Genomic DNA, 27,247 nt, shown 5'->3' on the forward strand with positions numbered 1-27,247 from the left:
TGCTCTCCCCGCCATCACCAGCCCAGGGGAAGGGTGGTGGGTTCCACCACGGCTATGGCTTTCCCACAGTATCCGAAGGGGCTGCCAACCCTGTGAGATGGTCCACAGACACAGCTTCTGCGCTTGTGAATGCAATGCTATGTTATTTCACAGCTACTCAGGCCACTGAAAAGATGTACTTCATTTTCTTATTAATGGCAAGAAATGCCCCCCCCCCCGAGTTTGGTTTTAAGAGAGGAGGAGAGTAGGGTGACAGTAACACGAAGGAAAGAGGGAGGGGAGAGCCAGCAAAGTTCCCCATGGTCCCCCTACCTGCTCCAGATAATCAATATGGCAATGAAGTCGATGTGCGCAAAAAGAAGTGGCATTTCTTGCCTGATCACCAAGATTTGGAGGGAGAGTTGGACTAAATGCATCAGCTTGGCTGTGGACCTTTCTTTTTTTAAAAAAAGGGAAAAAAGGAACTTTTTTTTTTTAAATGTTAAAGCTACATTTGTTTAGGCCTCCCATGACTGAACAGAGTATGGGGAGTTGCCCCCTTTTTGTTTTTTTTCTTTTTTCTTTTTTTTTTTAAGCAGCAAGTCTACAGAAAGGTAAATCACTGCGGATGGGCTCGAAGCTCATTCTGGAGTCTTTGGCTTATGTGGGAGAGGTATGCATTCGCAGGTGGCTGATCAGATTGCGCTGCTGGGTGAATTTCCCACCACACAGTTGACATTCGTAAGGTTTTTCTCCTGAGTGGACACGCATATGCTCTGTCAGTCGGTACTGCCGGGTAAAGCGCATCCCGCATTCCTCGCAAGCAAAGGGCTTGAGCCCTAAGTGGCTGCGCATGTGCCGTGTCATGGTGCCCCGCTGTGTGAACATCTTGCCGCAGATGTTGCAAGGGAAGGGCCGCGTCAGCCAGTGAGTCTTCTCATGCTGCCGCAGCGTGGCTGGATCCTTGTAGCTCTTCTCACACACTGAACACTTGAAGGGCCGGGACTCCGCGGCGTAGGACTGGTTGGGGTTGGACAAATCCTCGGCTTCATCCTTGCCGCCGTACGTGCCTTCTTCCTTGATGTAAAGGTCTTCCTCGGTGTGCGTCTCCACATGGGCATTGAGCTGCTCGGAGCTGGGGAAGCCTTTGCCACAGGGGATACAGACATACAGGTTGTCACCGTAGGCCACTGGCTCAAACCCCTCCTGCCGGTAGACATAGTTGGCACTAGTATGCCCGCCGCTCTCGCTCTCGCTCTGGCCGCTGTCGTCGCTGTTCTCCTTACCATTTTCCACCTCCTCCTTACACGGGTAGGGCAGGTCTGCACCGTAGGCCCCGGCCAGACTCCGCTCCACGGACTTGGACAAGGGCCCCAGCAGGATACCATTGGGCAGCCCTTCGCCCTCGTCCCTGTCTTTGCCCCCCTCCTTTCGGTCAAAGGCGTTGTCTTTCTTGATCCACTCCTTCTTGCGGGATGAGTGCCGGAGGCCCTTGCGCTGGCTGCTCTCCGTCAATGAGTGGTGGCACTCTTCGCTCAGATCCATCTCCATGGGGTCGCTGCTGTCCGCCATGCTGTGAGGGGCTCCGACTCCAGACTCGTCGAACGATGAGGCACTGTTGGCTGCGGGGGCTGAGGCAGATTGGGGAGAGCCATGCTGGCTTTCGCTGTGCTGCGTGTCATCGTGGCAGGCTGCAACAGGGAGCGATGGGCTTTTTTTGGACAGGTCGAGGCCTAGCTCCTGGTCGCCAGTGCTCCCATTTGCACTGCTGCCCCCACCACCGTTTTTACTGGCTCCCCTGCTTAAGGAGTGACAGTTCTCTTGGTTGGAGCTGCTGATGAAGACCTCGTCATCGGAGAGCTTTCCCTTTGACAGCTCCTTTGAGTGTGAGCCCTTCAACCCCTCATTTGACCCTGAATAACGAGCTTGGATGACCGAAGCAGTGGAAAGTCTCTGACTCCTGGCAGATCTCCCAACACCAAGGCCACCGGCCTTGCCAGCAAAGGACTTGCCGTTCCGCTTCAGCTTCTTTCTGCAGAGAGCTGCCAGGTCGTGCAGTTGGAGGTAGCTTGCTGCGGTGAGGAGAGCATTAAAGTTCTGTTCACCAGGCTGGTCAGTCGTTAAGAGCTTACCAGTATAAATAAAGTCCAAGATCTGCCGGAACACAGTGGGGTTCACCATGTCTGTGTCTAAGTTAATCAGGTTGTCATGCAGGACAAGGGATTTGAAATACATGCTGCTGGCTGCCAGGATGTTCTTATGGGCACGAAACAGGGCATTTTCTACCACAATGATCACATCACAGAGGAAACCTTTGGCTCGTTGCTGGTTCAGCTGCAGTAGCAGTTGTTTGGCATGATTTGGCAGTTCCATCTCCACCTTCTCTTCCTTTCACCTTCACCTTACCACCTGCAAAACAGGACGATGAGAGGTGTGAACCTGCTGTTGCCACTCGAACAAGTCTACATTATTTAATAGACTGGCTTAACACAGTGCAGTCTATGTTAGGCTTGACATTGACTAAGGAGCTCTGGGTATGTTCAGCCCTGCAAGCTGTGATCCTGCTTGGAATACAGAGACAAGTATTCCTCATGCTAAGGTTTGATTCAAGTCTTTCAAAAATCAGATTTGTAAATATCTTTTTACAAAAGGAATCGTCGTTGCCTGGTACTACTATTCAAAAGACACCAGTAGGAAAACAATAGTTAGGTACAGGGGAAAGCTGTTTCCCTCTCCTGACACAAATCCGAAGGGAGGATGAAGAGCAAGAGAAAAAGGAAGAAAAAAGAAGCATCTACTCCACTGCCATTTGCATATCTGAGCATGTAACATCGTTAGCATAAGCTGCAGCTTCCCTGCTTTAACATGTAGTTTGTTTCTTGGCTCTTACATGTTGAAATCTTACAACACCCAGCTGCTGTGGGGTTGAGAAAATGACATGTAGCAACTAAATCCATTGAAGATGGAATTAATCACACTGAGGTGTGAATGAGGAATCTCCTTAAGAGTATGAAAGGCTGCTTTAAAAACCACCCCCCGGCAATGTCCATATCCCAGTCCATTGACAGGAGGGGCTAGAATCAACCCTGAACTGACTGAAATTCAGGATGCTGAGCTAGCTAAGTGCCACCAAATGTCTTCAACAATCTGAAACTGTTTTCTTACGTTAATTCTGCCCTGCCTTTAGTTTTGAAGGAATTTTGTTTAAACTGATAGAGTCAGGTAACCTATCTCAAGTCACAATCTCTCTACCCCGAAGTACTGGGGAGAGAGGAGAATTGTGGTTACCTCTGTGTAGTTCATGTGTTTCACAAACAGCATTCACTGTGTATTTTAGTTTAGATATTTCTGTTGGCTTTCCCAGTAGTATGGACTGTATGAAATACTTAGTCTGAGGCCTATCAGAACTAATTGCAATTGCACATTTGCTAGACACCACAACACATAAAAACTAGAACTTAATCTGGGGCTGCATGCAGGAATTCAAGATCAATTTTCAAATTTTTTTCTTGAGTTTTTTGTTTTAAAGTGCCAACTATTACTTGTAATGGACATTTATCTGTTAAAATCGATTTAAAATAGTTTCTGAGGTTCCAGTGTAGGAGTTAAATACCAAACATACAACAGCCACCTTTAGCCTTCCACTTCCTTCCTTCCTTTCCCAGTTCATCATATTATTGAAAGAGATTTCTCTTACTGAAGGAGGAGCAGGCTGTAAATCCATAGAAATTAAGAGCTTAAATTTTCTCTTAAAATCATCACCAGTTCATGTTTTTATTGCTTGTGACTCCCGTTACCACATCCTGTCCCATCAGGTTTCAAATGCTGAAGCATTAGACTGCGTTATCTTCCCTCTGTGTCAAGTATGTGTACACAAGAAAAAGTACATAAGGAGTGATACTGTCAATTTTAAAAACAACCTCCCTCAAACCTGGTTCTCACTAACTGGTGATGAACAGAAATATTTAATTTGGCAGAAAGGTGGTAAATTTACATCATCCATTTCTGCACAACAGAAAGATTTTGCTTTATGAAAAAAGCTACCAAAAAGTAAGTGAATGTGAATGAATACAATTTTTCCTCCAATTTTGCTGCCTGATTAGCCTGGTACTTATACGTTTACCAACAGATCTGCCAAGCAGATGCCTCCCTTCTTCCACAGGACACATTTCTTCGCTTGGTTAGCTCATCAGCCTGGTACATGGTTACACATCTGGTAGAATTTTGTGGCCCCTGTTCAGTGCACCAGGACCTAATTCAGCATCCACACAGATCTCAGTGCCTCGTCACCTTGACCCACAGCTGACATGGCTGCTCTGCTTTTCTGTTCTATATTGTTTCAGCAATGGATGGGAACCCAAGAAGACGGTGGATTCACTGCTGTGCCTTTGTGCACATTAATGTTGTTCCCAGAGGTGGCTGGGCTTTAGAAAGGGTGGCAGCCAAAAGGAGGAAATACAGGCTTGCCATGGTGCTAGCCAGTTATTTCTTCTCCATCGATAGTGTTTCTGTCACAGAAACTCACCCTGCAGCATCACAAAAACGTGACAGAGACAGGGATTACCACCACTGAACAGTGTTGAGCACTTTAAAAACAAGTTTTGCTGTAATTAGTTACATCAGAGTTGCAGCACGCAGGCAATGTGTCTGGTTCTAGTGGCTTGCTTCCAGAATTGCTGATTAAGAGGAAGAAGCAACAGCACAGAGGCACCAAATACCCACTTTTATCTAGCCAGGCCAGTAAAAGCACTTACTTCTGGGTCACCGAGATATATTGATAGGGAAAGACAAAAACATGGCTTGCAACATAACACAGCATCTCTCTGTATAAATGCATCCTGCTCAAGCATAGCAAGCGACAGCCTACTACTACACTGTTTCCACTACAAACGTAATGGTGCTTCTCCATGCACATAGCACACAAAATCCCTGGGTATGATTTTTAAGTGTTCCATAAAGGGCAAATACAGGAAAGGAAAGGAAACAGCACAGCCAATATTTTTTGCCTAAACAGACTAATTAAAAAAAACCAAAACATGTTCCTGAAGTAAAAGCGAGCTTATTTCCCAGTCATGTGGCACTCCAAGCAGAGGTCTAGAAATCTCTGTATACGCTTGTGTAAGCCTTTGCAAAGAGTCCAGTCTTGCTGCAGCTACTAATGGGAAATATTTTTCAATTTTGACTTCTGTTTTTTTTTTCTTTCTGTCTTAAATGATATTGAAACCAGGTAGTGAGCCTGCAGGGAAAGCCCTGGAAACTGGGTTAGAATTATAGTTCTGCTTTTTTCTGACCTGCACAAGGAAGATAATTTTATTATTAAACCTCAGTATGTTCTGCAGTGTAAAAATTAGCATAGTACAAGTTGTTTACCTCATTTTTCTCACGTCAAATTTTATAGAAGTATTCCTGTTCAGTAGGACATAAGTATGAGGCAGGTTATTACCTTTAGTTGATTTTAAAAGCAGTGGTCAGTTTTAAGCACTATAACACTGCCTATAAAATCTGAATTTGTTAGCTGAAGTCTAACATGGATTTAGCAACCCCAACAAAATGAATGTAATGGAACAAGGCAGCAAAACCTTCAGCCAAGCTTAGAGCCCCATGTTTAAAATTTTGCCAGAATTGCCCACCAAGGGCTTTTACCAGGACAGCAACAGGGGTCAGAGAACACACCTTTGACTGACGTACCTGTGTTGAGAAAAGCTTTATAGCATCAACCTGGCTTGTGTATCTTGTGCAGTCCTGAACGAAAAGAAATCCATTCCAGATATTTTCCATAGCTGACCAGTTACAAACCCTTCTTTAGCAATGATGCATTTCAGAGGTGGGGGGGAGAGGGGTGTGTTGGAAAACTTGTTAGCAAAAGAGAAGCAGGCATTATTCCTTGATCTATGGCATTCCTAAGATCTCGCTTCTAGCTGAAAGCATGGGACCAAAGACAACTATGAGGTTAAGTCCAGCATAAAAGTGAGCAGATCTTCCCAACAAATGGCAGGTGCAGCCTTACAAAGGCCTTGCTATCCGTTAGTTTGCAGAGACTGGCTCTTAACAAACCCTGAACATTTGGATAACATCACCACCACCAATAACGACAACAAAAGCCCCAAAAAGCCCTGAAAAATCACAGGGGTTTATATTTCTTGTATCTCAGTATCATTTTTAAGAACCCTTCCTTTTCTGTTTTCTGCAAAAAGAAAAAAACATACTCCCAGTTCAGAGAAGCCCTGGCTCAGAAAAGGCTCAAATGCATTTCTAGTAAAAAAAAAAAAATCAAACTCCAGACCTCAAGAATATGTAGATGTCTCACTGAGGCCACAGTCTTGAGCCCTGGCTCAGAAAAGGCTCAAATGCGTTTCTAGTAAAAAAAAAAAAAATCAAACTCCAGACCTCAGGAATATGTAGATGTCTCACTGAGGCCACAGTCTTTTATCATTGAATTTGGTGTGTGGAAAATTTCACTCCTTTGCATTTAAAACAGGATCACAGAAGGCTTTGGACAAATAGCATCAGAGATGGTCTTTTTTTCAGATTCAGGTTGCTTCCCAGTCATTCAAGACACAGTTTTCAGAGCAATGAACCTGCTCAAATATTCTTGTGCAAGTAGGGAATGAAGCAAGACTGAGGCTCTCCACTACCTCCACCATATCCATGACACTGAGACACAGCACATGCAAAGACATGAAAATACAGGGCACAAATCACAGAATACAGTAATGCTGCAAGCAGATGCCACACATCAAACAAAGCTTCGCAAGCGAAGAGCTGATAGTGTCTTCATAAGCAATATTGCCCAAGGAGCTGGGTAACTGCGGGCTGCTGTGCCCAGCCCGGGGCACGCTGTGATCCTGTGGGCATGACGATTGTGCAGAACAGACTGCTCCAGGAGCCGTGCTGCTCTCGCTATAAAGCAGGAAAAACTTAATTTTCTCTCAATTTCCACAAGGACTCTGGACATCACAGAAAATTAGATTGCCAAAGTACAGGAGAAGAGGAATCCCTTCACCCCTTTAAATAGTATAAAATCTACATATTCACTACAATTTGATTCTCTTTAATATCACTAAATCTCTTCATAAATGTAATTGCTGAATGAATGCTAAATGTGTTATCTTAGCAGCCTCTGGCAGGAGATGCTATTTGATTTCGTCTCTGAGTTATAGATTGCAGCATATGAATATTGTTTACCTTTTAAGAAGCAACACCAGTGAAGCAAAGAATCAATCAAAAACAGATCTAAGGAATCACTCATTTCACGTAGAGGATTTGTGGATGGATGAGAAGGCTAGACACCGAGCACCTGAACAGTGAACTAACAGTACTGCAGATAAAAACCAACAAACAGATTAGATGTGATGTATCAAATCAGATGCCATTAAAGCGTTAGCCTACTGTGCATATTATAATATACCTAGGAAAAGATAGTGGCCTGCTTACTTATTTCTCCACCTTCCCAAGCAGTTGTGCTGCACTGAGCAGACACTGCAGCAGTGAGCATGGGGAAGAACAAGGCAAAATTAAATCGATTGTTTTCTATATTGCTCTTGCCCACCAGTTTACTTCTGACATGAAATATGCTGCATCCAGCTGCTACTGGATCTGGGTGAAACTGAAACAGCTGACTTCTGCACCCTTCGGTTTCAGATGAACTAACTTTTTTAGAGCACTTGAAGACCCCACTGGGAAGAGGGCTTTCCTGTTGCTCACTGGCTCATCTGATCTTCCTCTCCCCACATCCCAACAGAACCTATTTCCAGGACTCTCCTGAGGTATGGGTAAGGTGGGCTTTCATGGCCACTAACCTTCCCCCCAGGAGCTGCAGTTGGCAGGTCATTAGCCCATGCCTTGTAAAGGTATTCACATTCCAGAGCAGCAGAGGCATAGGGAGGAATGCAGGAACTGTGTTAGCCCAAATGGTTCCCTATCCCCTGCCCCTTTGAGCAGGCAGACAGCAGAACTCAGGAACAGGCAAGAACATGCATGTTCACCATTGGCAGTGGAGCAGCAAAAGCTCGGTGAGGTGGGCTCAAGCAGAAAACAGGATGCAGCACCCTTGTTTTTTCCTCACAGGAATATCTCTCACTTCAAAATAGGTAAGACCAACATGTCTTTGTTGGGGAGAGGTCTGCAAAGCTGGGGAAGGGAGAGAAAGCGACATGCAGGGCAGAGCAGGATGTGCAGCTGATGTTGTAGGTGTGGACATGGAAAGGAGAAGGAGAATGGAGGACCATTTTGAAGAGGATACCACATCAGCAAACTTAAAGTGGCCCTTGTTTAGTTTGTTACATTCCAATTAGTGCCAGGCAGAACTGCCCTCCCGGCTCCCTGAAGCAGCTGTTGCAGGACTCCCACAGAAACAGTATAGCTTTGCTTATGGACACAAGCACCTGTTTGGTACCTCTGTGCGGCAACGGTTGGACATTAGGTATGTGGGCAATACATGCTCAACTGCTACCAGCTCCTGGCCCAAAAAGGAGAGAAGGAAAAGAGTCAGATGATTTCCCCAGTCCCTTCTCTTTCCTGTTCTAGAGTAACAAGGAGGGCCTGACACGGCTAGGCCCTTCTCTACTGCATGGCAAACTGCCCAGGTAAGGGGAATCTCCATGGGTGAAAAGGGTAGGGGCCCTGTGTGCATGAAAGCACTAACATCAGGAGAGCAAAGTGATTTCCAGTCAGTGCAAGGCTGCAGCAAAGCAGGGACACCTTGCTATACAAGCTGAGACTACGAGCAGTAGAATGCAGATTAACCACTTGGTTGCCGCTTACCATGCCAGGTACATTGGGCTAAAGGCACCTCCATCCAGTGCTGCCCGACGTGCCAGGTACATCCCATGATGTTCCATTGAAATCACAACAGGCCATCAATAGAACGTGGCTGCACGGATGCAGAATGGAGAACCAGCAGGGACGCTGTTAAATGCAATTAAAAAACTGCAATCAAAATTGAAACGTACATTTTAAAATGGCCACCTGCCTTAAATATGTAACTACTAGAACAACCTCCCCTCCACCCATCTCCCCAGAACTGCTGAACTGCGATGCAAACGGAGCAGAAGGCCTCTGCAAGTTTCTCAATGACCCTCTCAGGCCACCTCCGTTCAGGACTCCCAACGGCACTGAGCTTCAGGGGGACCAGTCCATATATATCCAAGACCAGCAGATCCCAGGATGTCTGCACCAGCTTCCTTCTGCCCAGAGATTCAGGCAACTAAATATCACCATTTATAAATGCCTCTACAACAAGAAAAGCCTGGTGCCAGAGCTTTATGGTCTCGTTACCCACACAGTACAGGCAATGGAAGAAATACTTAAATGCTGATCCTCTGTGTTGTCCAAATTTCCCTGTCCCCCTTCCCAAGGCTTTGAAATCCTGCTCTTCTAGAGATGTTATGGCATTGAGCCAGGCTGGGTCCTTTGGCTTTTGTTACATCTGTGGTGCAAGACGGGAAAAGAAAATACTCTATACCCTCTCCTATTCATAACGATGCTTCACTGATAATTTAATCTACGTTATTGGAGGCTGGAGATCAAGTTGATTCATGGTGAACTGCAGCTGGTACGAGAGTCGCAAAACTGAAGATCTATAATTCCACCCTTCCCTGCCCAAAGGAAAACGCAACAACATCTTTTCCATATCAGGGAAAGGCACATCCCACAGATACGCCCCTTGTCAAGCCTAGGGTATTCTCTGCAGTGCGTATCCTCCTTCCCCCCCAAGTTCCTGTAATCGGCTCTGGCAGGGTTATCAAGGAGGACAGTCTCAGGGTAGATGCTAAGCACAGGTCCCTCTCTACAAGTGGTGATGCTGCTGCAGTGAAAAAAAAAAATTAAAAAAAATTAAAAAAAAAAAAGGGGGGGAACAGAAATAAGCCTGTAGCCTTGCAGGGATTTAAAACAGGTTTTAGACCCTCATGGCGAAGTGAAACTTCTGCATAGCTCTTGTCACATGGATGGCTGCATGTCTCCAGCTGTGCTGCTGGAGATGATAGAAATCTTACATTAAAAAGTTAGAAGAATATTGATTGATTATAATTTCAACCTTAAAAGATAAAAGGCCAAATGAAAGAGACTTACAATAATGAATATAGTAGGATGAGAGAGAACATAAAGGAGGACACTAGCCTGGCAAATATAAAGTGCTGTCATGAAGAGGACCCTGAATGTCAGGAGATAGTTCTTCATTCTGCCTGGACTTCTTCTGGGCTCAGGCCCAGGACAGTGTTCCCATCACTCCTACCTGCATTCTTATCCCCCCACTTCTGAAACTAAATCCCTTTCACACTGAACTAATAGGTCTTTTGTGTTCAGATCGCCCTGTTTTGACTGCTGTAGACTGAAGATTTTTAACTCTTGTCAATACAATAAAGAAGTGAAATGTAAGCAAGTGTTTGCTTACTGACCTGGGCTATGCTGAGCCAAGAGCATTTGCTGAACTAGTCTGAACGGACCACTGCCAGCATGAGCAGGCCAACCCACGTTAAATAGCAACTTTAAGCATAACAGGCCAGAGCCCCAGGGATTTGGAGCTCCCCCTTTTCTAAGAGATCACACACTTTAGACTGCATATGAGCCACATATTACTGGCTGCATCTGCCAGCATCAGGACTCTGCAAAACTCAGCAATACCAGCAATGCTCAGCTCAAGAAAGGCTGAATGCTGCTTAAAGGTATTTCTTGGACAGGTTTTGAGACAGCAGCTCAATAGCAGATTTACACCCAGATCACAGCAATTTGCTTCTTGCTACTGTGAAGCAAGAGGCTCTTCCCTATAGCTGTATTTCCCCTCTAGGGCAGAGATTAGCAGAGAACTGTTTAAAACAAAGGGGTTTCCTACTGTTAGAACATCACACTGCAGTCAGAAATGAAGCTTCCTGCCAATTCCTAAACAGAGCCCTTGTATACTACACATTTATTTTCACTGCTGACATGAAGGAGCCTAGGACTATCCAAACCCTTTAGCGGGAGGAGAAGAGAAGAGACATGGACATTGCAGATCTTGTCAAGCAGAGCCAGGCACTAAAAATTCCTGCATATCTGCAGAGCACAGTTGATCTCAGGAACACAGCAGTGGTGCAAAACAAATAAAGCCTCAGAAGCTAGCGAGCAGCTAGTGAGCAGCAATAGCTGTTGAGCTCTTCTGCAGCCCTGCAACAACCGAGTGAGCTCAGCTCCACCTGTACCTGCATTGCAAGTGGTAAAGGCAGCTCTGATGTCCCATGCTAATCTAAGGACTCCACATACCACTAAAGTACCCACATATTCAGTGGAGTAGCTCAGCTCACACAGGAGGAAGGATGCCCTCTACCCATCCACCAGTTAAGGCCCCTTTGGTATGCAAAATTCCTGTTTCCCTGCTACCTTTGAGCCTTGGTGTATAGAATTTGCCCTTTACAATGCAAGAATTTAGGACATGACTAAAGGATTGTTGCTACCTCCCAGCTAATCCTGGAGAGTGTTAGGCAGAATCAACAGCCCTATGAATTACATGGAGTGAGAAGATGCTTCTGGTCCTAAAAGCTTGGACCTGTCCTTCAGCTGGCAGGGTGTGCACAGGGTGGCAGCTTCATGCTGGGTGTTGCTCTGGCAGCAAGAGCACACAGCACTGTGGAGAAGAAGGAACGTCGTGACCCTTTTCCAGCTTTTCCCAACTGTCTTACAGCACCCTCCCAGCTGCAGCACAGCTTTAGGGCTTTGAGTCACCAGAAGGTACAAGCTGATAGCGGGGTTATGAAATGCAGCAATACTGGAGCAAATGCGTGGCTCTCTCAGCCGTCCTTGCAACTAGGGAGGGATCTCCAGGACAGGGATGAGGCAGGCGGCTGGGAGTGTTAAATCCACTAGAGATTGTGACTCAGACCCCATAGTTACAGGGTTTGTTAGAGCAAACAAGGCCTCAGAGTACTGGGAGAAATGGAAGAGGGTTTGATTGGCCTGCTTATTTTTATTTCTTGTGTGGAGTATCTGCATACAGAATACTGCTAATTTTGTGAACTTGTTGCGATAGTTAACACTGAGCTTCATGCTGAGGGCTGCAGGAAGGACATGGGTAGTAACAGCCTTGGACCAAAATGTTATCTCTCTCACCACATGCCAGGTACTAGTGAGCACAGAAACAAACTTTGCTGTCTCATTTTCTTCTACACGGCCAAATCTCATTCTCTTATCTCATGCATACCTGCAAATGCAGCAGCAGCGGCAGTTCTCCTTAACACAAATAATCAGTGCCTTAAATACAGCACCTTTTGCACTTTATCCACCATTTTTAAGTTTTTTGCCAAGAACTGACCATGTACTCAGCCCTGTACCTCCCAGAGAAATCTTTGTCTCTAAGCTGTACTCCTGTGAAGCCCTTCAAGCAAACCACTGTTTAAGAATTGGTCCTGGCAGTATCAAGCCTGTACTGCCTGCCAAATGTCCCTCCGAATCAGATGCTTAACTGATTATCCTGAACCCTCCCTCATACATTTGGTGCTCTGCAACCACCAAAAAATGTTTCTGCAGCTCTGAGCATGGCAAACAAGAGGATGCCAGAAAGCCTCTATTGCTTGTAAAAGCAGAAGGACTAACAGACTCAACGTTTTGCAAGCTCTGCGTTGCATGCAAAACTGTCCAAGCTGAAGACAATTTAAGGAGAAAGCAGGGTTTACTCATTTTCAAAATTCTTCATTTCTTTGGCTGCCTCTCCTCAGACACTACTTCTCATTTTGACTGTTTTATATTCCTCCATCTTCTTCACTTGAGACTTCAGACTTCCTTTAAACTCAGCTCACAGGCTGCAAGGAGGTCACTCTACATATGCTTCCAAAATCCACCTCTTCCCAGCAAGGCTTCCATCCTGCCATCCTTATCTTGCAGCACTGCACAGCAGCGGTCCAGGGCTGCAGATAGCTCATGCGCATTTGGCCAGCCTTCTCTGTCAGACAGTTTCTCAGCTTTGGGGATTACAGCCCCAGGCACGTTATGAAAGGCAGCCCAGCAAGGTCATGGGGCGTTGAAAATTTTGCTATAATCCAAAGCAAATAATCTTCCTCCTCTCCTTCCCTGCACACTATTCTTGTCAAAGGCAAAGATTTTATGGCAGTCCTCAAAACACACAAATTATAGGCTCTTGTCATGAATCGAGACTTAAAACGTCTCTCCATTTAAAAGAAGTGGAAGGGGAGGAGCAAGGCAGAGGGGAAGGTACTTCTGCCCCAGATTTGGTTTTGAAAAGGGGATTGGCAGCCTATTCATGAGCTTTACCCTGTAATCTGGAAGCTCCTCAGGACAGGACCCCTAGAAGCATTTTATACTGAACTATATACACACCCCACAGCAAAAGAACCAGTGGCTCCCTGCATCCGTTCCGGTCTGCTCAGCTTCTCCTAAATCAACACTGCCAGAAGGCAAGACAGCACTATAACAAATTAGCACCACTCACAATTTGTTGAAGTCGCTGTTCCATTGTTTGTTTATTTAAAACACGCGTGCGCACGCACACACACACACAAACCTCCCAGGCGTGCTCTCTGCTGCCATCACCCAAACTCCAGATTTGTAGTCTCAGAGAGAGAGGCAAGCAAAGGCGATGGATTAAACCCATGCAGAGCAACAGTCACTGCGCTGGGACTCTGCCTGGGTTTTGCTCTTTCACTACTAGCAAAACAAAAGAATGCCCAGACTGTTCCAGCCTGGAAGATCAAGGTGTCAAAATCCTTATTTCGGTACTTGACTAGGAAAGTGTTGTTATGAAAAAGAAAGAAGCCACAGGCTTGAAAGGACCCAGCGCTAATAAAACTCTTAGCGCTAATGCTATTTATGAACATCCAAGGGATAATCTGCACCCCTTATCAGCCCACAAGATTATAAGATCTTTAAAATAGGAAACATGCCTTACTTCATAAAGCACTGTATAAGTTTACAAAGCACAATATTAGTGGTAATAAACAATCGTCGAAGTAGAGCAAGGGGGTGACTGTAAAATCTGAAAAAGTACCGCCGTTCCCGTTTCATTCTGAGCTCCATGGTCGTAATACTGTAGGTTGACTGGTTGTTCTGACTTGGTTTACTCTCGTGCACCAATCCGTTTTTATTTTAAGAGGTTATTTGGGAAATGTTCTATGCTTTTATTTACACTGGAGAGATTAATGTTTATCACAAGGTGATCACGACAAGGGTCATTTTAAAAAGCTGTAGTAGATTCTTATCCCTCCACCAAATACAGTCTAATTTGCCAGCATGCATCTGTGAGCCAGCCATGATTCCTTTACACAGCATTTCTGTCTGTAGGCCCTTAGTCCATGCAGAGCACCCTGCTATCTGAGCAACTGCTCACCAGTTGCATCACGTAGCCTGTGTCTTCTACTTGGTTTATATGACATTAAGCTCTGGGCTGCGTCAGGCGTAGTTTAAAGGACAGTAAAGTCAGCATCATCGCCTCAAACCATTACATGCTTTCATATAGGAGGGGTTTTTTTTCCATTTTAGACATTTTTTTTTCTGGTTTATGAATGCTCTAAATGTTTGCATCTTCTGGCTGCTGCGTCGTGCTGACAGATAGCTGCATCATCCAAAGCATCTCTGCTAGCCTGGGTTTGGTGTCGGGACAGGTGAACACCAAATGCCACAGTTACCTCCACCATTCCAACAACAATTAAGGAAATTACTAGATTTTATACTCAGGTTGAGACCTTTGCATAGAATTCCATGGGTGCCAAAACAATTACAATTTTATTCTTCAGATAACCCATGGTTTATCAAATTTCTAAATACAAAAGCATAAGTATTTGAAAAGCTACTCCCTTTACATTTGTCAGCTAAGGAAATTGCTGAGCAATTTGTGCATTTATTTGCTGTCAGAAAAAAGCCTCAAAGAGCACAGCAGAATGGATCACCCTCCTTCTTTCAGCACTATTAAAACCATCTCATTAGTAATTATTCTCCTCAAGATGGGTGTGGGGGAATGAAAAGCTGGAGCACATTCTATTTATAGAAGATAACCTTGGGAAAAAAAGGAGGTACCAGAGAAACAGGCATGAGGGGTGAAGTTGTGACAGTACTCAAACTAGCAGGAGACACAGGTGTACCAGGAGTCTGTGCCAGAGAGCTCCGAGAAGACAAATGTGGCCGCACCTCCTGCAAGATTTAGGCTTGGCTGGCAGGTTTCATAGGCACTCAGATGAGAATTCACAGAGACGATTCACGTATTTAAAAGCTTGAGCAAGAGTTTAAAAAAAAAAACAAACCCAAAACCACCACACTAAAAGGCTATTTTAAAAGTTTGCTGGATCACTTCCCATAGAGCTCTCCCCTCTCAGCAAGTAAAGTGGTTAAAGAAAAAACAAAAACCCAAACAGAACCAAAACAGAAAAACCAAAACAGCCAGAGGGACTGAAACCTCTGTTACACAGATGAAACAACTCAGCAGTTTTATAGCTACACAAATAGGATCAGAATCTGGCCGAAGGAGTAATACATGTACAAACTACTGCTACCAGCCACAACAAACATTGATAGTACATCTTAGACTGGAAGGAAAAAATAAAATTCTTATATCCTTACCACTTCCAGGAGAGCCGACTAATATAACAGCAACAAGAGGCTCCCAGAGGATGCAAAAAGTATATTTAGTGAGGATATGTTTGGACTAAAATCTAAAGGCTGGCATTGTGCTTTCCCAAACACCTGTATCTGGTACCTAGCTGCTTTCAGTCCCTGGCCCTTGGCCGCAGATTATTCAGCCAGAGGCGGTTCTATCATGGAGAAGAGCCAAATAAATTGTAGCACTGTTATGCCACAGTGCAGGTGCTCCAAAACACACACATCCGGAGGCTCGTGAACGTGAGAAGAGATACGCCTCATCAGCCATAGGGATGTTCTGATGCCATCCAGCTTTCTCTGACCTGTCTAGGGTTAATCTATTCCCTTCTCCAGGCACTTTCTTGGCAGACACCTCACTCAAGGAATATGTTTTAACAGCAGGAAAACTACCCCAAAATCCAAAATGAAATGACAGTCAACTAAGCGGCATAGGTGGCATCCTTCTTATGATAGAGTATCCTCTACCACGGATGCGAACGCAGCTTTCACACACCTTTCTCTGCTACCTCAGTGTAAGAAGCCTGACAGTAATCCCAAATCCCCAGACCCTTCCAGGGCTGGTCTTTGCACACACAGACCCATTCCAGACAATTAAAGTCTTATAACAGGGTATGCAATGTAAAAGCCCTTTTAATCTTGTGCAGGCAAGAAATAGCAGGGGCCTGCCTGTAGAAAAAATGAAAAAGCATAGTTATTCATCAAATTGATTTAATACAACCAGCTGCATGTGAGAATGCTGGCCCAGGCAGAGATAGTCCCAATAGTATGCATTTGCTTACAAATAGGCAAGGTGCTTTGGCACAGCTACTACATCCTTTGAAAAAGTTGGTTTTGACATGTTGGGAAAAGATTTGGATTTTCCAGCTGCTCTCTAAGGAGGCGGCAATTCAGCAAACACACCCAAGACCTGCAGCAGACACCACTCTAAGATTTGTCTTCATTATGTTCTAATTTTCACACAACTTTCTATTATTTGCAATAGCCAGAAAAAAAAAGTGCTGATTAAATTTTTCATGTTTCTAACAACAGAGGAAAGGTCAGGGAAGCGCTGTTACACATAATTTGTTCTTTCTCTAGCAGCAGCAATCGAGTGTGCTGGGCCAGGTTTTACTCCTCACATTTTCCCTGTTATTCTTGAACCAACAAATCAAATATGGGTGTCAGGTTCAGTGGGTTTCAAAACAAAAGGTGCATTGGAAGGGGGGTTAGTGTTTTGGTTTTTTTTTTTTTAAAGGCAGTTATTCTTAACAAATAGTGAAATTTCTGAGAAAATAATATTTGCAAGATGACAAAGCAGAATTTACTTCCCCCCCCCAAGAGACTGGGTCACAGAGATATGCAAACTTCCAGCAGGACTAACAACTGAGGTGCCCAAAACCAACCACTGACCTTGGGTCTTTCACTGGCATGAGTGGCACAGTAGAAATCCTTATTCATGCTAGCTTTTATTAATATGTATTTTTTATTATTATTCATATAAAACTTTAATTATAACAGACAAACATATGATTATTAGAAGATATGTAAAGCACACCAGCACTTCAGAAAGAAGCCCCAACTCTGACCACCTCTCATGTGAAAGAAAGGATGATTATTACAATTCACTTTTTTCTTTAACTTAATTTTTATTTTCCTGGGAAGTGTGGAAAAGCTTTTTATTCATTTGGGGTTTAGTTGATCATATTATTTAAAGGACTTACTTAGAGAAGTATCTAGAAATCTGCAGAAGGGTTTGTTGAGGGGGAGATTAGAAAGAGAAAAGCCTTACAAAAACAACACCACCCCCTCCAAACACAGAGTTTGTTCTTCTGCTGCACATGCACACTAACGTCCTTTTGCCTCCCCATGAGAGAAACAAATCCGAAAGATCTGGCATAAAAGGCCTGGAAGGCGCTGCACTCAGTTGGACACATGGTGGGGTGGTGCTGGGAAGCAAAGAAGCAGCTGAAATTATATGGGACTAACAACAACATTCACAGAAGTTCCCCTTGGATACATGTCAGCATGTGGGAATGATGGATTAAGATTGAGTATTTGCATTTCCCAGTCAGATGCCAGGATATCAAAGCTGGCATGCTAAGGTGTTCTGGCGTTCCTTGAAGGGAGTCTCCAGCTGTCAACACTGCATGTGTACAGAGCTCTTCTGCTTGCAAGCATCTCTCTCTAATAGCGCATGCATTTTTAATTTTTTAAAATATGTGATCTAGGTTAGTGCTTATAAAAGTGAAGGATTAACAGCTACAGCGTAACACAGGCAGCTGGGCAAGCTCTGCTGACAGATCCCTGCCAACACAATCAACCCCAAATTAATCCTGCACTCTGCTCCCACCCACATACAGCAATCGGGTAGTGCCACGGTGCCAACTTCTTCAGTCAACATGTGGGAGCAAAGCAGTGCCATGTTATTACCTCTCCTTCTAAAGGCCACATAGAGCATTTTGATCTTTGCATACAACAGGCCCATAGGCATCTGAACTGAATTATAGTGCAGGACTGAATCCTCTGTCAGACATGGGTTTTAAAATAAGATGTAGCACTTCTGCATCATTGCCCTCTACAACAGACCTCAGTGCTATTATGTTTCTTTTTTTTAAAGCCAGCATTAACATTGCCAGTAGTACATTATTGCCCATTATTTTCCCAGCTGGAAAAAAAACTAACAAAAAAACAAACCACAGAGAAATAGATCCATCATTACAGATGATGAGGCATCGTGATCTGTTTTAGCCCATCCAAGTCAGGGCTGCCACTGAAAAGGTTAGATCTTGCCCTCTTCCTGCATCAACCCTGGTCTGGCTCAGCCTTACAGCCTCACGGTATTCAGGGGCAGTGCAACAGAGCAGGCAGGAGAGCACCGCCAAGGACCAGGAACACCTGACAGCAAAGCTGCTGTGAAGCCAAATCCCAGGTATCAGAGGTCACAGTAGTAACTGAGGATTGTGCTGCAAACTTCAAAACATCCTCCACTGCCCAGGAGGGCTGGCAATAGCTGGAAGATCGTAGTGAGACAGAGGAACAACGAAGAGAAGAAAACTTCTTGCAAATTATTGCTGGCACTGAGTGGTGCATGTGAGATGAGAAGTTGTTGATTTCCTCCCTTGGAATTTTGTAACGGCCCAGTATTTAGTTTAGAGTTTCTCTGAACTGAAGTTTAGAGATTCTCCTGAAAGTCCCCAAGATGCATCAGAAACTGGAATCTGCTGCAGGGCTGCAGCACGTTGTCTCAGCAGATTGAATGGGTAACAAGGTCTTCTGAAACAAAGTGTAATAAGTGTTTCTGCCTGGACTTGCCGAAAGACCTTCATGCAAATACAACTCCAGGAAAATTAGGGTGGACTCTAGTGGCTGCCTCCCCCTCAGGGTTTTTTGGGTTGGTTGTTTTTTTTTTTTTTTTTTCTCCTTCAGTCCTGATGAAATTCATTACAGTTGCATTTAAACAAAGGTTGAGATTTAAATTTTCCAAAGCAGGCAGGACAGGTTTGAAAACCTGATATATCACAGTTTATGCACTTGCTGAAGAGGTAGGGTAGTGGCAGGGCCTTCCCCAAGGGGCGCCTGGCTGGTCCCCTCACCCCCTTGACATGTTTGCTGTCACACAGGCCACTGGATTCCTGGCAAGTCGAGCAGGCTTGCTCCTTAGAACCAGGCAGCCCCACATTTGAGCATGCCAGTACTTTCCTTGAAGGTATTTACAGTTTACTTTTTAGTGCTACTTTAAGTTCAAAGGGGCTAGTAAAGCCCCATTAAGCCATTTACATCAAACTGGTTAGTTAATTATCCTGTTGCAGGCTTTAAATTAGCAATTTATAACCCCTTCCCTAGAGATGCCAGTATTTGGAAACAACTCAGCTGGGACATTTTGCAGGGTGCAGTTAAGGAACAAAAACCCCCACTAAATCCAACCACCCCTCCAAAAAAAAAAAAAAAAAACCCCCCAGAATAAATCTCCTCAGGTTTTGGTTGGAAATCTATTAACCCTGGGAGAATCCAGTAGGGCCAGGGGTGGGAGAGAACCCACCGTTACCAGCCAGCAAGGAGAGTGAGGCCGTGTCTACCTTAGGCTGTGTCTGTGCAGCAACATGCGGTGATGTGCAGAGACACAAAGCTAGCCTGGGAGGCACCACAGCTGGATGAGGGTGATGCTTCCCTTACAGTAAGGCATTCTGCTTCTTAGTATCGTAATCAAAGGTATTTTGACATTCGTATGTACAAACATTTGTCTGCCCACAAGGAAGGAAAACAATTTGAGGCTTTGGGGCTGGTCAAACTGTGAATGTCAAACTGTCTCAGCGTACGGGGACGAAAGAGGACCGTGGGTTTTGGTCAGCACCTCTGCTCACCCATGCAGGCGAGGAGGCTCTGGCCACACTGCAGGCATCTTGCAGGTTAGGATTAACAAGATTCAGATTTATATCCCTTTGCCGTCAGGGTCAGTGACCTGCTCATAGTGAGCCTACCCCATGGGCCAGGTGAGGCTGGAGCCAAGTGTAGTCTCCATTCCCAGGATCTTCTCCTCTGCCAACAACATTTCATTTCTGAGAAGGAGAATCTGTTGTCCCTTCAGGGTCTGGTTATTCCAGTCCACCCCACTCAGAATTCAGAGCTGTTAGAGAAAGGAATAATAACCACCTTCTTCCCCCGAATACCTTAACTGCCCAGACTAGCCGGGTCCCAGAGTAAAACATGCCTCTCATCCTCTCTTCCTTATTTCCACCAGCCGTTAGTAGTTCTACAAACAATGGCATACTGGATGTTGATTGGCAAGTTCTATTTAAAATAAAGATGAGAGGGTAACACTGTCCAGTTACTACTATTTTCACACAAAACAGTCTATCAGGTACAGGAGAAATCTTGGCCCCAGTCCTGGTAGCTGTCCCAAACCAACAAGCGCTTAAAACCTCACCAAGAGCAGGAATCCGTGGAAAGAAGAGGCATGTGGAGTGAGACCAAGTCAAACTAGGAGATTCCACATTAACATCAAATAAAGGCACAGAAAAAGGGAGTTTGAGAGAGAATTTCCATTCTACTTGAAAGACAAGACAGACAGACAGAAACAAGTCATATGACAGACCCTGCAATTTTTTTCCTCCATCTTAATCCATCCCCTTGTCAATGGCACAAAAATTATCTTCTGCCAAACAAGTGTCAGTTACCTTAAAAAGAAAAAAAAAAAAAAAAAAAAAAAAAAAAAGAGAGATAAAAATCTAAGCAAGTGAATTTCTTTATACCATGCAACCATGAGATCTATTTTGCATTTGCTTGCTTTTTCTTCTGTATGGGAAGTGGCCATTCCACAATTTTTGGGACTGTGGGCAGACGGGAAGGAGAGAGAAAAACACTCAGGTTTCAAGCCAAAGGGACAAAAGATTTTTGTACAAAATCTGGTAAGATGATATCACTTTTGTCTGATTTACTGCTCCAAATTGCAAGACAGAGGCCTTATAATAAAAATGCAGGTAAACACAACATAAAATCTAAATTATCTAAAGGACTGAAAAACCCAACCCCACACATAGATGACATTCTCCGAATTCTCTGCCCTTTCTTGGGAGCAGTTACACCCAAACCATCACTCAGCCCAGAAGCTGTTCTCTCCTGCTAATCACTCTGGAATCACACACTAAGGTAAAAAAAGTTCAAATGCAAACACTAGCCTGGCCTTTGAAACAGCCCGATGCTAGCAGGCCCCAGGATTGCATAGTATTAGGGAATTATACAATAATTTGAAACTGAGGAGAAAGAAGCAAGCAAAGCCCTCCTGTGGATGAAATGGGAGTCTTTCCTGCTCCACCAAAACCTTCCATTTCCAAGGCATGCAATACCCCGGCCTGTGCCTAAAACAGGTGTGTCTCCTTAAATACCTCACATGTCACACTTGTGTCGCATGGATACAGTCCTGCGGGATTATATTAGTACCCGTGCAGACCAGCTGTAGCTACCCCCAGCGGTATCCTGTAACTCCTTGGACGGGGGGAACTGCTCGCCATAGCATGCAGAGCCCCTTGCCACATGACTTTCTGGAGACAGACAGCGACCCTGTGACTGCAGCTTCGGAGCATTTGTGCTCTGGGGGCTGAATCAATTCAGGGACAAGTAAAAGAAGTCCTCAGAGAGCAGGAACGAGGCGCTGCCCAGAGAAAGTGAATGGAGGGCTCCAAGTATTCTTTTCTTTCCCTCCTCTGCACTTATTACCAGCAAATTCTCAATTGATATATGCCAAATACTCACTCTGAAGATCCCCTTTAAATAAAAAGAGTTGCACAGCTAACGGAGCAAAGTCTACTCAGCCATTCCCAAGCAGAAAATGCTAACAAGGCGCAAGGCAGATATGGCTAATGCAGGATGAAGGAAGGGCAAAGGACAGTGAGCCTCATACATCCCTAACTCGGTGCAGGAAGAGACACCCCTTGGCAATTTCAACCTAATTCTTCACTAAGCCTTGGAGGGTACTTGCTGCTGGCCTAAGCAGCTGAAAGAGCCAAAAAGAAATTTTTTTAGGGCAGCAAATGCATTAATGGCATATTCTGTGTCATATCTTCATGACTGGCACAGGTAATAAAAAGAGAAGAGCTACCTGGTTGAGCTATAGCTCTGCATCACAATACAAAGGTGTTCTTCAGCATGAAGAAGAACTGCCCCCATGCCACCCATCTCATGAAAAGCATCTTGTATTGCTTAACAGGGAGCCGGAACACCCATGGATGCGAGAAGCTGCTGATCAGCATGCATAGGCTCAGAGGTGGAGACCACAGGGCCCTGTAGGATCCTCCTTAACAGCACAAATGCCTTCATTTTCCAGTGAGCAAATCTTCCATTCGGGCAACAGCCTTTAGGAGAGTGCACGAGCAAGGATGCACGCACCAATCTTGATGAAAAGTCTAATTTATGAGGCATCTACCACATCCATAAGTTATTCCAGTGGTTAATTAATTCAGATTTCCAGGTTTGAGCACACATCAGGTTTGTCTGCTCATCCCTGTGGTAAATGGCCCCAGGCATCGTGAGCAGCCATCGGGGATGAAGGCAGCACCAAGCTAAATGTTCTTCTGAAGTGACACAGGTAGAACTTTTTCAGTCCACCTCTGCTTTATAACCCCTCGAGGCCTGGGTGATACAGTGGGTTCAGTGAAGCAACGGGAAATTCTCACATACTCTACATCCCAGTCATCTGTTCATCTCACTGGCCATCTCTGTTCAAATGAATCCAGAATAAGGCCATTCCATGATACTTCATTCTCAGACAAATGAGTACGACCCCAAAATCCATCTTCCCTCAGAAACACGTATCTTCGTACTACTGGCATTTCTCATTTTCAAGAGGTCTGAAGCCCATAGGCATAAAAATCAGCATTAACTATCAGGTAAACTCTTGCTCTTTCACCAACTGTTTATTACACTGGGTCTTTGATTACCAGGCAAACATCTGTTGCAAATGCCACCCTGTGTTCTCAGACACCGTGAGTTTAAGTGTTGAGCAGTTTCCCATAACCAAGATTTAGCATCTTCATGTTTTCTTTATTCTTTGCCAGCCGCAATGTTGGTGACTTCTTGGCCAGTTAGCAGTCAGCATGGTAAGAGCACTTAACTTTACACATTTCTCATGAGATCCTGGAATACACACTGTCATGTCTTTCTCTAGCAACTTGAAACCAAATCACAAGAACAGGCCTGCGTCCCCAGCAGATAAATGGAGGCCCAACTGTATTTCATAACTGTGAATGTGCACTTCCAGAAACCCTCATACTTAGTGATGCATCTAATGTGGAAACAATTATTTAAGAAGCCATTAAAGAAAATCCCCACATTTAGTACAGGAGTGCAATCATTCACTTCATTTTTCCACAAACAAAATTTTCAGACTTTGGGAAAACCAGGTCGTCTTATGAGCCACCTCTACGTATACCCAGATGGAGCCGTGTGTTCCCACAGGGAGATAACAGCACACACGTCGTCTTTGAAGACTCAGAAAGTCTGAATTTCTTGGTGAGAGCAAAACAAAATAACTCATTTCAGGTAGGAGTAGCTGAGAACAGAGCTGTCCATGAGCCTCTGTACAGGCCTCCATCCAAATGTTCAACTCCCACTCTTGTCAGTACTTGCAAGCTTTTCATCCAACAGAGGTTCTTCACCAGCCTACAGCTATTTCATGACATGCCTGTTTGAGGGCATAAAAATCCTGGAGAGCATCCCCTTAAACCAAATGCATTCATTATATAATTGAAGAAGTTTTATGGGGGAAAATGGCAAAAATCCTATTGTCATTAAGAAGAAAATTAGTGATCTAGTGCATAGCAATGATTAACCAGATAGCTATTCTTTTTTATTGAGGAACAAGACTCATAATTAAGGGGTTTTTTTTCCCAAAGTAATATATAAACAAATTATCGGAAAGTTTTACACAATTTTAACCAGTGGAATTTCAGAGTTCAAATAAATGACAAGCCATTTCACTGTTGGACTATCTGCCTCTAAGATCATAATTAATTTTAATTTTTGGAAGTTACAGTGCCAAACATGTGAACAGGAGTAAAATAAAAACCTTTTTAGGGCTCTCTGTCACTTTGTATCAAACATACAGAAGGCATGAAAATTGGAGGCCAGGTGCACTTATTTTCAGAGGCAGCTCACACACCTCAAGAAGTATGTACAAGACGACAAATTCAGAATTCACTTGCCTATTTAAATTTTGTGGGAGGGTAATGGAGATGAGAGACAGAGGAAGGGGAGGAAAAAAGGGACCAAGTGTAATGTTAATGACTTTATATGAACACACAGGGGGAATTTCCTTTATCCGTGTATCACATCATAGCAAATACAGAAAAAGCCATGGCAATGCCATGCTAGCAGCTAAATGTGCTTTTACTTATTTATTTATTCAGACGGCATCCAATGGCAGAGGAAGGGTGGATTTAAATCAAAGTAATTGAAAGCTACCAATTTTAATCTTGTTTTACATTTACACTTAGTTATTTTCATAAAGGATGATCAGTGGCTGGTAACTATTAAGCCGTATTGATTTGCAACTAAATACAGTCTGCTCTCAATTTGGTATTATTCTTTGCTAACCAGAGAGCTGCACCATCTCCAGTTGGAATGTTTGTTCTATTTTATAGGTATTTATCCAGCTGACATTTTTCCTCCTTTTATTATTATAATAAGCAGCTAATGACTTTTTATTAGACATTTTATTTTTCTAATTTGAATTGTACTGCCTGAAAATTCAAAAAGTAACCATCCATTGAGAATTTTCTGACTTCATTTTCTTATCAAGCGTACTAAATATTTAAGTCCAAACATGTTTAACATTTAATAATTTGTTTTAAAAAGTGCGCTGTAGCTGATGTTTTGAAACTGAATTCTCATTGCCTTGTCCTTCAAAATCTTGAGCTACCAGACGTTTGCCTCCCATTATGTGTAGTTCTTACTCACCAGCTTAGAAAAGGAAAACAAGCATCCTAAGTTTCTTAAGCTTTCATTGTTTTTTCAACTGAAATCCTTTACTGCATTAAATAAACTCAAATGAAAGAAAAAAAAATTTCAGCAAAACCAGCCTTAAGCTCTCCCTGCAAAAGCAGCTACATCTATCAAAAAGCCAGTACTTTCTTACAAAATCTTTTTCCTCATGCTTAGGGACAGGCTTTCTGCAGTTCAGCATTCTGTCTTTCCTTAAGCCTTTGGCAGGAGACAAGTAGTGCCTGAATAAAGACAGACTAAAACTCACCAACATCTATAAAAATTGTTTAAGGCAGCTATTTTAATTTCAAGCAAGTATTTTTTCCTAGGTATTAAAAAGACCGTTCGGTTCTGTAGCTTTCAGCCACTATATCTACGATGTGCTTAACTTTTGCTCAATATCCCACAAGTTCCTAACATGAAGACTACTAAAACACCAATTGAAATAAACAACAGTGGGGAAAGGGAAGCACTCACACACCATGAAAGCAAGAGGTTTCCTACCAGTTTCTTACAATATGCATTCTGCTTCCCTTTCTGTGCCATATGTACTGAGATGCTGTGATTGTCTGTCCTCGTTTTGTTTAGCAATTTATATTAGAGAAATCCTTTTTTTCCCCAAAAATCTTAATACACGTGCTAAATGTAAAAAGAAAAAGCTTAATTTGCTATGAGGAAGGTGGCAGAGGAACAGAAGACAGACCTTCACCTGATCAGACACAATGTTACATGAACATGCAGAAGAAACAGGTATTCATGCAGCCCTCCCATGCTACTTCCAAATTCATGTTTGTCTTCACAATCCATGACATTTCTCAAACCGTTCCTGCACTAAGTTCCTTATTTGTTTATTCCTCCCCAAGGTAGCACTTCCATTTATAAAATTCACACCTTAGTTGCTAGCACAGACCTGGCTGCCTGTCAAGCTTAGTGAACCTGAAATGAAGTCTTCCCTTTTGCCTGCTGGGGCTCAGACCTGGGCAGCCTAGCTACTGCTTCTGCAGCTTCCACAGAAGGTCCATGTCATGTCTTTACAGCAAGTGCTTCACTAAGTGATTAAGCACAGCTATGAGCTCACATGCTGCTTTCTTGCAATAACGTATGTACGCTTAGGTGAGAGTAGAAGGGAATAAAAAGTCAATACATTTACTGCATCCCTGTGGCTGCACAAACGTCAAAGCAAAATGAACCACTTGTCCTTAAAGTCAGAAGACACTCGTCCTTGTGAGGGGGTCTGCCTAACAGTTTTCAGTATGTAAAATACATGCAAATTTCATCCGATTATGCAACAGTTGCTAGTATGCTAACGGTGACTCATATTGGCACTGACAGAATATACCCGAGTTACATTTTGAGCAAGACCTGTTGCACTTCAGCCAATCTAACAACAGTCTTAACCCGGAAAGGAGCATCATGCATGTAGCTACTGGTTTCTGAATGGTGGAGGATCCTGTTCAAGCTCATCCATGACCGCAGGTTAACCTTCCAGTAATCTGACCAACGTGATTACAACAGGAAAAGTAGTAGCATATGAGACACAGTGCCCTGGTCCTACATCGTGCTGGACAACCCTCATAGATGTAGGTTGGACATTGAGAGATCGCCCTGGATAATTTACCAGTATTGCTGGATTTCAAGTTGTGGCTAGATAGCAAACATGCAGAATGAATCCTTGCATTCTTACAGGTTCTTCAAAAAAAGGAAGTCTGGATGTGTTGAAGGGATAAAGCCGATAAAACCTCTTTGCTCCTTGCTATAAACATCAGTTGTTTTGTTGGTATGGGGGAAAAGCAAACAGAGGGAGTACAACTACGCATCCCTTCTTTAAAAGGAAGGTGACCTGGTACCTCAGAAGGAGGAACATTTATTTCCCTTACCTAATAAAGTTCCTTGTCCAGTATTAAAGGAAAGTAATCTTTCAGTAGCATTTCAGCTGCCTCAAAGGGCAATTTAAAAAAATAATGTAGGGTTTTGATGTTTAAACAAGCTTTTCCAGCAATTACTTGTTAATAGCATCCAGAGGCTCCAAGTAAGAAGCAGAACCCATCATCCTAAGCAATTTACAGTAGCAATACATAGAGTGAGGCAGAGGATTTGAAGGGAAGGAAAATGCTGGGGGCAGGAAGAGGGGGAAGGGTTAAAAACCACAAGTAAGATTGCTGAGTACATCCAACATCTAAAAACTGGAATAAAAGCCAATGCCATGCACCAAAGCCCTCTGGAAATACAAACTGTTGGG

At 43.8% G+C, this 27,247-nt stretch overlaps 1 protein-coding gene across 1 annotated transcript in view; it reads right to left on the reverse strand.

Annotated features, from left to right (window-relative positions):
* Positions 1-546: 546 nt before the first annotated feature.
* HIC2 (HIC ZBTB transcriptional repressor 2) overlaps positions 547-27,247 on the reverse strand; it is a 49,277-nt gene continuing 22,576 nt past the window's right edge. The window contains exons 4-5 of the mRNA XM_009641804.2: positions 8,743-8,886; positions 547-2,388 (exon numbers count right to left, since the gene is read on the reverse strand). Coding sequence (XP_009640099.1) covers positions 640-2,352 — 1,713 coding nt within the window. The 5' untranslated portion in view covers positions 2,353-2,388; positions 8,743-8,886 and the 3' untranslated portion in view covers positions 547-639. The remainder of the gene's footprint in view (positions 2,389-8,742; positions 8,887-27,247) is intronic.

Source organism: Egretta garzetta, unplaced genomic scaffold (assembly GCF_000687185.1).
Source record: "Egretta garzetta isolate BGI_Z169 unplaced genomic scaffold, ASM68718v1 scaffold47, whole genome shotgun sequence".
Classification (NCBI taxonomy): domain Eukaryota; kingdom Metazoa; phylum Chordata; class Aves; order Pelecaniformes; family Ardeidae; genus Egretta; species Egretta garzetta.